We start from the raw sequence: 13,655 nt of genomic DNA, 5'->3' as shown, positions 1-13,655 counted from the left end.
AGTTAACACAACCCAACATACACAAGCATTTATAGCTGGGTTGCAAAAGTTCTTTCTAAAATTTTCATTACAAGACAAGGCGAAGTTAACATAGATGTAAAAAAAAATGCAGATGGTGATGGGATTTGACATGAAAACGGCCTTCATATTACACTAAAGTTCTTAAGTGTAACATAAAAGCGCAGAATATTGGATAATGGTGCTTAAAGTCAGTTCATGTTACCAGAGGTATTTGCAGCTGCCCTTCTGAATTCATAAAAGCAGAGTTGAGGCGTGAACCGAGCAGCTTGCAGTGGTTTTAACTGCTGTGATGTCACAGCTCTGTGTGCTTCTGGACTCGGCTGAAGAAGATGGCGGCCTCAGGTTTGTGTGCTTTAAAACTAACATGTACAACGTCTCAAAGTACGGTAGGGGCAGGTGCTGTGCCGTTTACTCCACAAGCAACTGTGGTCATTCATCCACTTAAATTGTTATCAAAAACCCGCTCTCATCTGCGATTTATTCTCAAACGTCTTTCCTGGACAAAGCAGTGATCTTCATGGGTGCCATCTATGTCATGGAGCTAATGTGACTGTTAGCTAACCTAGCTTAAGCTAACTAATAAAGCGCTAGCTAGCCCCGTGAGTTGGCCGAGATGGCTCAAATTAAAATGTCTTTTTGCTTGTTTATTAACTGACTTTTCTGAAAGTATATATAATCGCTAACATAATGCGATTTTTAAGCAATGCGGGGCGCACAAGTAGCCCTTAACACGAGGACTGTAAACAACTGCAGGCGGAACTAGCTAGTTCGGCTAACTACTAGAATATTCCAGCACCGCGCGGAATGCAGCTACACGCTTGCCGCTTCAACACTTTATCTGAAACTGACTATTTTGTAGTTAATTCTCATTTGGGTGACACCAAATCCTTTTCGCCATTTCACCAGAAACAAACTTTGCCTCTGCTTTTTGATTATGCTCGTGTGAAAACCCAGACACTGTAATTTTAGGCATGAAACGGTGGCAGTATAATGGACATCACACGGCTGGTGTCGCTTGCCAGTTAGCCAACGTTGTTTAAATTATTATAAGCAACTCATGCCTTTTTCTTCCAGGTACAGTCATGGAACAGGAAACAAACTGCCCCCTTTACTTGTGGTGAATGTCTGAAACTATGGGGTGGGGCCGGGGTTTAAGTGAGATAGATGAATTAAACGTCGGTCTCTTGTAGGCACGCTGTGTTTCAGCAATTAGTCGGAGCCGATGACTGCCCAAATGCACAGCAGGAAGTGTTCTCAAACTTACAAAATAAAATTTAATTCAAACAAAGAATTCATACAGTTTGTAAGAATATAAACCACACGAACGAGCCCATATTATGTTTGTATACGTTTTATCATTCACAGTGTTTTATAAGGTCGAATATTAGACAGAAGTACTCCCAACTTTGATACAACTTTAGACTAGAAGGCGCGACCTTTTGGTCTTTTTTAAGCAAAGTTCAAGTAACAAGTGCCAGAGACAAGTGACATCAGCAGAAAACGACAGAGACATAATAGAAACAAGCCAGGCCTGTGGACTGCAGTACAGTTAACTTTCAATCTTATTTTTTTCTGGCCAAAATTATATTTATCATTTGTCCTTGCGAGCTAAATTACGCATGATATGTTTTTTTTTTTTTTTTTTTTTTTGGGGGGGGGGGGCACAATCCTTTGGTCTCCAGGATTTTTACATCCATAACAATCCTGGAGACCAAAAAATGAACCAACAGCCGCCAACATACATTAAAAACGCATAGTTCTTCGAAACTTCTCAATGGTGCTCTGAACCAGACATGCTTGTACCAGTATTAACTTGTGTGCTTCCAGGAGGTAGTCACTTTCTCAAAATTTGAAGCCTCAAGTAAAGGTGTTTGCACCCAAACTATACGTGTGGACTTTAAAAAAAAAAAAAACGAACAAAAAAAAAAACTGCAGTGTTCTAGACGTCACTGATAGGTCATCTGTTAAATTGAGAGGCTTTGAGTTGATCAGATTTAAGAGCAGACTTTCTTATATCACAGCTGATTTTTTTTTTTTTTTTTAGTTTTTTGACTGATAAATTAGTTTGTTGGATATGGCTTAAAGTATTTTTTTGTTTCTGACATTATGTAGCAACAGCTGAATTGTTAATGAAAAAGATGAAGACAATGAAACAATTTGAGATCGGTCTATAACGAAAAAGAATGATAGTTGCAGATTTAGGATGTGGAAGACAGCAAATCCTGTTTTATTCTAAGTTGGCATGCTAATACCAAAAACTGTTAGATAAAACAAGCTCAGTGTATTCTTCACATAATTATGTTTGCGTGTAATACTGAAGTCTAAGAAAGGATCATTTTTGTCTGACATTTAAGGAGATGACCAGTTTGTTATCATGAAAATAGGTTTTTCACAGTAGCGTCTGTGTCAGTCATACCGCTTTTTATAGAACCCTCCTTTCACTTTCCCTTCTGTGAACTTGTTTCAAGATCACAACTGCAACTAGCAGCAGTAGTTTAACCTACCTTGGCGCTGTCCCTTCAACCTTCAGCACTCCTCTAGTCACAAGCTGGAAGTGGTTCATTATTTACACCTCTGAGTGCCTGTGTGTGTCTATGTGTGTGTTTATGTATAAAACCAGGGTCTGAACAGTTTGAACATTCTGAACAGCAACTACTTTTAATGATATCTATGTCAAGTCAGCTGTTATATGGTCGTAAGACTTTTGAAAACATTTTGCCAGAACCATTTCTCAGAAATCAGCACTATAGAAGTGATTCACAGAGATCCCATGACAGTTTTTCTGAAGTGTTGTAAAGAGTTCAGATTTCTAATGAGTGTTTGTCACTGGAACAGGAAATTAACTTAGGTTCAGTACCGCTGTGGTTACGTGACGTGATGACACGACATGAGCGTGTTGTTATATTATCTACCAGAGCATGTGAGCGGAGAACTTGCGCTCCGAAGGTGTCCGCCTCCATCGCTCCCTGCTCAAAGTCCCACCGTGCTGCTCTGCCTATTACAGCTCAGCGCTCAACCAAGACTGCATCCTGCTCCCCACCACACCACGCTCCTGCTGAAGAATAATTTCTGATTTTGATGCTGGGCCAGGTTTGCATGCTTTAACTTGTGATGTAACAGAGCAAACCTGGAGGGGGACACTGCCCCTGTTCCTGCTCCTGCTCCTGCTCCTGCTCCTGCTCCTGCTCCTGCTCCTGGTCCTGCTTCTGCTCTGCCTTCCTATCCTTACAAAAATCCTGCTTTGCTCTATTTTCAAAACTCTCTGTTATCTATCAACCAGTCCAGTTACGCTCATGTTAAACACCCATATTTGACTTAATTTATGATTTGGCATAAATGACGTGCCTCTGTCAGTCTTCATCAGCTTTAATTGATCACACTACCTTAAAAATAACGTTGAGGTTGTTTCACAAGAAAATTCATTTTCTTAACTATTTTAGGGCTGCAATAAACAATATTCTTTAATCTTTCATCCGTGGTTAATAATATAAATGTACATGTAATTATTTTTCATCTTTCAGTGTTATTTACAGACAGTCTAAATTTCAAAGAACAACAGTTTGATTCAGTGGAAAACAAAAATTAAACAGTGAATTAGCTTCATGAATCTCTCTGATGCGCACCTGTTCTTTTGAGCCTTTGTCACTATGTCGGTTTACCTTCCAGTAGTGTTGCTGATGAATCAATAAATCTATCTGTTCTGATTGCAAAAAAATGTGCCCATCACACTTTTCAAAATGGTCGTGTTGTTGCACTAGTTTTCTCTCACAATTTCACTGTTTGAATGTTTTGATCTGAATAGCAAAGTCCTCCAACACCACGCACCGTAGGGGGGATTTTTTTTTTCTGATGTGCCGGTCAAGGTTATAATAGTTTTGGATTTGTCATTATAGTTTGGTTTTAGTTTGTTTTGACATTTTATTTTCCATTACAGTTTAGTTTTAATTCGTTTTAGAGCAGGCATTCTAGTTATTATTTAGCTTTGATTTTTGCAACAAGGCGTAGTTTTAGTTTAGTTTTAGTTTTTCATACCTTATTAACAAGGTGCAGGATTCAAAAAGGTCAGAGTAAACATTTTGTCATACAGTTTATTTTCAAGTCCAACATAGTGCTCACTGCTCAGTCAATGCTGATACTGAAATGTTGGCTGCTGCCTTAAACACATGAAAATAATATAAACTTAGTATGAAAAATATAAGCATCAATAATATAAAATAATGTTGACATAAATTACATAAAAATAATATTAACATAAATTATAAAAAAACAATATAATATAAGCTTCAATAAATAAAAACTTGGACTCTGTAACCATTAAACTATTACAGACGCTCTGATTCATTGCTCCACTACGTTTTGTTGCAGCACAGCCCACAGCCAGTCAGTGCAGTAAACAAGCACGTCCCAGTACGCCGCTATGATGGTGCTGTGCGGCACTGACAACCGCCTAAAACTGTCTAAAATTGGTTGGGAAAATGTGTCGGATTAATTTAAATCCTAAAGGCTATTAATATTGTCAAAAACTATAACTAAGGACATTTTGTCTTTAATTTTGGTTAGTTTCAGGTGATTTTGTGAACACAAGATACAGTTTTAGTTTACTTATCGTTTTTGTTTTCTTTTCTAGTTTTTATTAGTTTGAGTTAACTGCAATGTATTTTAAATTTTAGTTTTCGTTTTTAGTTTAGTTTTAGTTAACTATTATAACTTTGGTGCCGGTTCAGATGATTTTAAGATGGTAAGATGGTGAGTTTACCCAATCAGAGGCACAGCTCAGCTGATTGACAGCCCTATAGCTGTTAGTGTAGAGGCTCAAAGCCCCCACATTTCCAATATACCCCAGGCTAAACTCTGTTTCAGAAACTGATAGGTGATGTTATGGAGACTACGTCCATAAGCTGTGACATCATCATGATTCTGAACTATATGTGTGTGTCATAGTTACACTCTGGTACCGTTCGCAGTAACACTACAACCCTGTCAAAGATGGTCACCTCGTGACACCTTAAAGGCTGAGAAGCTTAATGTCTCATGGTTTTGTTCAAAAAGAAAGTTGGTATCATTGTTTGTAATAATCAATGGAAAATACTGGAAGCTAGTTTGTGTTGATGGAGTCATCATGTGTCATTTCCCCTTTAAACCAGGGAAAATTGTGTCAGTTACAGCCTCTCCTGCACAATAACTCCTGATATCTTCTGATTGATTTCAGTTCATGCAGTGGAAGATTTTCTATCCCAACATGCTCTTACAGCTCAAAGTACTCCATTTGGTTTGTGTGAGGATGTGAGGGGGGCTTGGCAGTGATAAAGGAGGATTCCTCTGTGGTCTCTACAATACTGGAAAACCGTAGTCTGAAAACATCATCACTTGATTGTGTTGAATTTTTCTGACTGCGTTCACACTCCACATCTTGTTTATTTAACCAGTGGGCTGGCAAGATTTGGATTCACATTGTAATATTTAGGAACTTTCAGGAGTAAGGTGCATGTGTGAACAGGTTTCAGATTCTGTATTTCTGAAACTTATAAAAAGTTCATATTTTTTGTCCCAGTATTCAAACATAGTGGGATTGATGAGGCTTCAGTGTCCTCCCAGCAGTGATAAAAGCACCTTGTGACTCATAAAGCTGTAGAATCAAAAACTCTTGCCTTCAGTGAAGTCCTTGAATAAGTCATCAGTAGAAACAAATTGAAGGAAATTTGTTTCCTTCTTTAACCGTGTGATTTGTGTTGTGTTTTGTAGGAGTTACAGTCCCACGCAATTTTCGCTTGTTGGAGGAGCTTGAAGAGGGGCAGAAGGGCGAAGGCGATGGCACGGTCAGCTGGGGCCTGGAGGATGACGAAGACATGACTCTCACACGGTGGACAGGCATGATCATTGGACCAGCGAGAGTAAGCACAGCTGACTCAGGATGTCAACTGTCCAAAACGACTTTGTTCACAAACTTTTGGATTTAAACCGGTCTCTAATTCTTTTTCTTTACTTTTTCAGACCAATTATGAGAACAGGATATACAGTCTGAAAGTGGAATGTGGACCCAGATACCCCGAGTCAGCCCCGACTGTTAGATTTGTAACAAAAATTAGCATGAATGGGATAAATAATTCCAACGGCATGGTGAGTGTCATCAGAAACCTGACAGCTTTATGTATGAGTGTTGCTCTGCCTCGTATCGTTTGCAGAACTCTGAAATTGTTCTGCTCTTCTCAGATGCTCCGATGTGATGTGTGCAATAACTCACTGCCAGCAGTCCTGTCACTATGATTGATTCTGTGTCCCTCTGTGTTTTTTGTTTCCTTTCACAGGTGGATTCACGTAGCATACCAATATTAGCAAAATGGCAGAATTCTTATAGCATTAAAATTGTTCTTCAAGAGTTAAGGCGTCTAATGCAGTCCAAAGAAAATGTGAAGCTTCCACAACCACCAGAAGGACAAACCTACAGCACTTAATTGTAATGGATTGTTTCGACCCTCTGTCTTAAAACCTTACTCTCTTAGAAATATTGTGTAAAATCATCAAGAGGCTCACTCTGCACATCAACAGTATCATCTTCAAGAGCAAGATTGGACTTTATTACAAAGCTCATTGAAAAGAAAATGTCCCTGCAGTTAGGCACTGAATAGATAGTTAAGACTACGAGACCACAGTTATATCCGCCTTTAATAAAGATTCTTTGACAATGACTTTTATGTTCGACATGTTCCAGCTTGAGTGGGCTTGAAGAGGAAAGCATGACGCCACACAGAAGCTGTACCAGAGTCCCAGTAGTTTTATGTTCTAATGATTGATCAACTGAAGTAAATGGAGAGAAATGTGTACGAGGGCATGTTCTGTAACTAATATCTAGTCAAAGAGAGGCCACTGTTTGAGTTGTTAGGTTTGTTGAAATATCATGCAGATTGCTAAATATTGAACTGTGGCTGTAGTCTAAAAGTAGTGTCACAAGGTAAGGAAGATTTTTTTTAATAAATATATATATATAAATATATATATCTGTATTTGACACGATACCAATATGTTTCTGTTCTGCAGCTCTTTGACTTGTAACAGACGTTGAAGCCTGTTCTGTTCTGTTCTGAAACCCTCGCATTTAACTTCTAGTGAAAATGGCAGGTGTATGAACTTGTGATTTTCTGAAATTAAATCACTGTCTGCAAATTCCCAGGTTGATGTTTTCTTTATGTCCACTCCACCTGTGGCTCCTTGCTGTGCCCACAAGGGGGCCTCAGCTGACTTCTGTTGGCAGCTTGATGCCAGAGTCATGCATTATAGGTTGAGAAGAAGCTCTCACTGTCCCTGTTGGGCCATGTAATAGAAACCTGGTTAATGAAACTGCTGGGTGTCACCATGCTGCAGATATTTGATATGTGACTAGTGCACTTGTCATCGCATTAGATCTCACCAAAATGCCATTTATTACCCTCTGCAGCTGTCTCGCGGGGGTGTGTTTGTTAAAGGAACATGCCGGTTTCTTACTGATTAATGGCTGATTTAAAAACTTTATTCCATGCACTCACTCTAAAACTCTAAATATGAGAACAATGAGCAGTGTTCGGCTGCAGCAGTGAGAAGCCGGGGTAATGTTTCCTCTGAGAATGTGACCTTTTGTTGCTGTTCAGCTGTTTGATTATTCATAAAGTTTAATTAACCAAATGGGCATTTAAAGAGGATTCACTGCAGATGGTGTAATCATCCATCCTTAGCACTTTTTTTTAAAGAATAATTGTTTATTGCTAAACAGAGTTACAAAATGTAAACCCTATCTTACAATATATAAACAAGAGCGCACCCTCTCCAAGTGATGGAGAGGTTCAGTTGCAGGGAGGAATTTGAGGTGTAGTTTGGGGGATTTATGGGTATTTACATAAATCACCAAAGGGCTGACATTTAATACCCCAGCTGCAAAAAAAATAAATAAAGATTCCACATTTTGTGAAATTGTCCAAATATTGTTAAAATATCCTATGATTGATATTTTACCAGCTGACAGCCTCTCTTCGTAAGCTACTACACCTCATGATGAATCTACGTCCTCAAAATCATCCAAGGCTTCTGTGTGCGGCGTGTAAAAATGATGAACTGTAGCAGCTTCCATATTTGACCTGAGTGACCTCGGTCATATTTTTACCTCCATATATCTCCCTGGCTGCTGCTGAGCCTCACTCCCAGCAGCCCGTCTTGTCTCTGGGCTAAGATGAGCACGTGTTGACCCTCCCTCAGAGACAGACTGTCACTGAAGCATGGGAAGAACTCTGCATCAGTGATTCAAAAGTGCACCCTGAAGAAACATAAACACACTGTATGTAATCTAAAAACAGCTGACTTAGAGATGAAGACCAAAAGGCATCTTGTATTTGTACATTATGTGAATATGAACTAAATATGTGCATGAGTGCAAATGATACAGTCTCGTATATAGAGAAATAAAGCATGACTCCAATAGTATGAATTAACAATCTGCAGAATTTGCATATCAAAAGTCACCATTTTTTTTAACCATTTCTATTTTCAAGCCACATTTGCATAGAGTGAGCTTTGATGTGCATTTGCTTGACTGCACCTCATGTCCAACCAGCTCATCTCTGTCCCCTAGAGGGCGCCCCACCCTTATGTATGTCCTTGGCAGGTCTGTGAAGTGGCTTCTGTTTAGAGGACATGACTTGTCTGAAAAGGCAGCACCACTGTGATGCTCTCAGGCTGCGTTTGTTCATGCTGTCATTATTCTACAGAGAAGTGACGTGTTTTTTTTTCCTTCTCTCTTTCTGTTTTCGCAGTTTGCTGCAGGGGAATGCAGCCGACGTGTTTTGTAGGCCACTGTCACAAAGGCTCTCTGCCGGTGTCCTCATGTGGCTATTGTTATTGTGCACAGTGATAGATAACCAAGGCAGTGCTTGTACTACGATGCCATTAGATCTGTGAATGCAAGCAAGATTTCTTATCCCAGTGTGTGCCTGTGCACGTGGGTGTGAGGGATGAGTCAGTGTTTGCTGCGGAGGATGACCTCGCTCTTTCTCAGTCTGAGGAAGATGAGATTTGACTTTCTAGATGTGACAGTTAGTATACGGCCCTGGCTTCCTTCAGCCATACTCTCCTCCTTTTCCTTGTTTTGTTTATTTTTTATTTTTTTTCCTCCTTCTCCTCTCGGAAGTCATGAATATGAAATCAGAAGTGTCTTGTGTTGCAGCCAGTTCACTCAGCAGCGCAGTCATCCCCCAAATATAAAAGACACCGCCCCAGGTTACACAGGCTTATTCCTTTTATTCACCACATGTATTTCCACAGAAGACTTCTCTGAACCTCTGCTCACGATGACTACTCTTTTTCTGAGAGTCTTAATAGAAAGGGAGAAGGAAATCCTTACTCCACTATTTAACCTCGAGCCCCATCAGGCTAATCTGAATTTCAAACTCAGGCACCTGCACTAAGGCACCAGCTGAATTCACACTGGAGGCTCTTTGAGCTTATTACACTTGTATCTGTTGGTTTATTTTGGTTTCTTTATAAGGTGCCACCCAGGCAAAAATAAAAAGTTATATTGCTTTGGGTTGGAAGCGACTGAAGCCAGAGAGAGCCGTTTAGTGATCTAAGAAGGGAAGGAATGTGGAGAGGAGGACATACGTCTCGGCTGCCGGCAGACTGCTGGAACCAGGTCTCCGCTCCCAGAGCTCTCACCTTTTGCCCTCTGGGGGCCAAAGGGTCACGTCTTGTGCCTGTTGATACTGTAAAAAGCTTTGTCTTCTTTATGGCCTCTGAAGGGAGAATGGGTTTGTCTTCCTGAAAAATCCCAATTTGTGACTTTGATTAAAAAATTTGACCAAGTGTGAAGAAAGGTTGAGACTACCTGCCATGCAGGGCTTGACATTAACACCAGCCAACCGGCCAAATGCGGGTGGATTTCGGCAGTGGCTGGTAACACCGCCACTCCCACTGGCCACTTTGGCGGGTTGAATTTTATCTCAAACATGGAGCAGAGAGACAAGAGAAAAGATGACTCTGATGATGAAAGCTCTGAGGAACTTTAATTTACCTCTCCTTCATTGTCATTCTCATGAAAACAGAAATGATTTTCTGATTACAATCGTTAATAAATATTTAAGCAGACAGTATTTCTTGCTGTGTTTTTATCAGTTCAATTATTTCTCTTTACCATTTTATTATAAGCAATAACAAACTACTATTTTAATTACTGTGTCTTAATTTGACTGCATATTTTCATATGAAAGGAGCACAATGTTACACACAACTTTATCAGAGCTGAATGCCTGATTAAGGACCTGTGGATTTTAACATTGATGTAGTCTTGTTTTGAGTGTGCATAGGGGTCATTTACATTTAAAGAGGTTGTAAATCTTTTTTAAGTAAACTTTAGCATGTCATCATCGGCTTTAATCATATTGAACATAATTATCCAACAACAAATTGTGGCCAGTGAAAATACTGAGTGGCTAGTAAGTCAGGGTTACCACTAGCCACAGTGGCTGGTGAGCAAAAAAGTTAATGTCAAGCCCTGCTGCCATGGATGACAAATCAACTCACAATATATAAACAGAACCTTTATCATTATCAGTAATACCTGAAGTCAACATCCCAAATGATAATACATCACATAGAAGTAAACAAAGCTGTGTTTTTAAGACACTTGAGGGCTGTTTTGTTTTAAAAAATACACTGTTGTGGCACATTCATGGCTTTATCCGTCAATGGTTTCCCCCTAACACCAAGTTCAAACTCATCACATACTGACTAAGTTGTTTTCAGTGATCTGTAGTTTGAACCTGCATGAACAGATTGTGCTGGCCACTTGGTGCCTGAGCAACAAGCTGTTAACACATTATTACCCTAAAAGACCTCTGGCTTCATTTGAGCTCAGAGGCATATGCAGCAAGTTTTGCATACATGCCGCCTTTTCCCCCCTTGATATCCTTCCATCTTTAGCTTGGTTTTGGCAGCTTCTGGAGGTTAACATTTGGCTCTCCTAAAGCAGAATCACATTCATCTCACCCATGTACAGAGACGACAGTCCTCAAAGCAGGTGGTTCATTTCCAGCCCGTGGCCCTTTGCTGCCCATCATTCCAAACCTTCTCTTTCTTCCTCTTTTCCATCCACTGTCCTCTCCTCTCAATAAAGACATAAAAGATTAGAATTAAACAGCGAAAACTTTCCCCATGATCATCAACTGGCTGCCAGCTAGTTCTGTGCTGAGCAGGTAGCAGTGCACACTGGGTATGTCAAAACGTTTGTGGCCTGCTGTCGCTAGTGCTTGAAAAACAATGATAAAAGTGGATCAAAGCAGTCAAATGATGCATAAAAGAGGTTAAAAACTGCGGGAAACTACGATTTGATAGCTGAGTGACCCCAACATTCACATTTACATTTAGTTGATTGATCCCATGTAGATACTAAAAGTATTTGCAGCTTTGAGTTCTTTTTCTATGTTCAACCCCCCTCAGGGTCTTGAATGCTTGATCTATAAAACTGTCTGATGCACAGTGAGGGTTTTTTTCTGAAAAAGCAGGGCTGTGCTGGTTCAACTTAGCTTGCTTGTCTTGGGTTTTAAACAAAATCTTGCATGGATTTAAACAATAACAGAGAGCATTTTGTTCCTCTGATGGTTTATCTGTGACTTGTTGACAAAAATCAAGTTCAATCACCCTGTTTTCTTAAGCTAATCACCCATGTGGACAGGTTTTTGGAGGCTTGGAAACCGGTGAGTCCGCTGAGTGTTTAAGTGCTGTATTTACAATGAGATAAATGAATGGCCTCGTCTGAAGCTGTGAGAAAAGAGTCGGATTGAAACCACATGGCTGATGCAGCGCCGCTTCTCTAGGCTATTGTCATGCTCTTCACAGAACCATCCGCACTCGGATATGCTGCTGCAGCCAGCGCTTGAGGTCATTTTTATGCTCACTGATGTTAGACTATAAGATTTGCAGAGAGACAGCCTCAAGTTATGGGAAAGCTTTGATTTGAATCTCCTGTCGGTGTGTGATGTATGGATCAAGCTATCTGAAACAAGATTTTAAAAAGTCAGCATGTCGCTTGTAACTGCACAACTTCATCAGGGGTCACAGTGACACTGAACAGAGCTTCTTACAAAATGTTGCAAAAAAGGAGGAAGAAAAAATAAAAGCAGCAAATCGTCTGTGTGTGTACTCACTGCATTCCAGGTTATTTATACAGAGAGAAAAAACTGTGTAGACTTCATGTCTCTACTTGGTGAGAACTATTAAATTACTGGTGGATGTTTTTAATTACTCCACATAAATGTTGGAACACAACACTTCTCCAGTGTTTGGAGGACCAGAAGAAGGGGGGTCTATAATGTCTCACATGTTTAGGGAAGCACTGGCTTGCACTTAATCATGGTGGTCCCTGTGTGATTCTGGCGTTGGAAATGTGGCTTTGTGAGAGAAAAGTGAGCATTCCTTCTGCTGGCGCAAGGGAGAGGAAATGGGTAATAAAACCAGAAAGAGAAAAAAAAAAAAAGCCTCGGCGGCGTGCTGGAGCCAGTGATTCTGGGATCCACTTAATTGCTCTTAAATGAAAAAGATTTTTGGCTTCCCATTTGCTGTGTTTAAAGAAAAGTCAAGTCAAATCCCACATGTATACCAGCCAAGCGGTGACTTCTCATTCAGCAGTATGAGCGCTAATCCCTCTCTTTCTGTGCTGCCATCGGTAATATTATTATTAATATTGAGAAAGCTGCTGTTCACAGTTAGCAAACGCCAGAGGAAGCAAATATTCAGCCCTTTTGCTCACTTGCTAAAGCCAGAGAAGTCACAAGGGAAAGGAGGATATTAATACTAGTTGGTTTGAGTTTGGTGTTTCTCTGCTGTTAGGACAAATAACTCTTTGATTCAAAATTAGTTCTTGCCATTCTGTTTCCTGTGATATTTCATGGCAGTTATTTTTATTAGAAATTCTGCAGCTTTATCAAAACACTGCAATAATTCATGTTGTAACACGGTCAGTAGAAGTTCTATTTGAGCAGCGGTAAAATTGAATTTACGAAAAATTTACTTAAAATGACATCCACTAAAAAGTAAAAGACTGCTCTACTGGCACATTATGGTGTGCAGTATTTTAGTTAGCCAGCATGTAGATGAATTAATAGTTGCTGGTGGTCGTTGTCACAGCGGCTGTGGGTGTGTGCTTCAACTGGCACCAAGACGAGGAGGAGGAGCCCAGGTTGAATGTTGTGTTTACTAACAAGTGATGAAAATTCCTACCTTTAAGTTGTATGGGAGTCCAAAAGCAGACGTGTTGTTAACAGTGTTGGGCAAATTACGCTTACTTGTTACTTTTTCAACAAAGTACTTGAATTAGTAATGGAATTACTCATTCATAAAAGTAATTAGTTACCAGGGAAAGTAATTGTTGTATTACCTTTAAAAAAAAAAAAAAGTTTTGCAAAAGAAGTCAGTTTCAGTCAGTCAGCTCGGCACTCTTGCATATTCAATTTGCGGCTCCTGTCCCGCGTCTGGCTGAGTAAGCTAAGTCGGATAGACCTGCCAACACCCCTGATTTAGGAAGGGTTCTCCCTCTTTTTAACCTTGTCTCTCGCTCCACTCCTGACTTGTAATTTCCCCCAATTACCCCCTTTAATTTTAAATATCGTCCTGTTGTCGCC

General features: G+C 40.0%; 1 protein-coding gene across 1 annotated transcript; it reads left to right on the top strand.

The window, feature by feature from the left end:
- Positions 1–230: 230 nt before the first annotated feature.
- Positions 231–7,156, top strand: ube2v2 (ubiquitin-conjugating enzyme E2 variant 2). The gene is made up of 4 exons (XM_074688663.1): positions 231–363; positions 5,764–5,912; positions 6,013–6,138; positions 6,327–7,156. The coding sequence occupies exons 1-4, from the start codon at positions 351–353 to the stop codon at positions 6,471–6,473; spliced, it is 435 nt and encodes a 144-aa protein (XP_074544764.1). The 5' UTR covers positions 231–350; the 3' UTR covers positions 6,474–7,156.
- The last annotated feature ends 6,499 nt before the right edge of the window (positions 7,157–13,655 follow it).

The sequence above is a fragment of the Halichoeres trimaculatus genome, unplaced genomic scaffold, assembly GCF_033239565.1.
Source record: "Halichoeres trimaculatus isolate MK-OKI-2021-1 unplaced genomic scaffold, fHalTri1.1 fHalTri1_scaffold_15, whole genome shotgun sequence".
NCBI classification, from domain to species: Eukaryota; Metazoa; Chordata; class Actinopteri; order Labriformes; family Labridae; genus Halichoeres; species Halichoeres trimaculatus.
The sequence above is the reverse complement of the archived record's forward strand: the minus strand, read 5'-3'. Positions and strand labels throughout refer to the sequence as shown.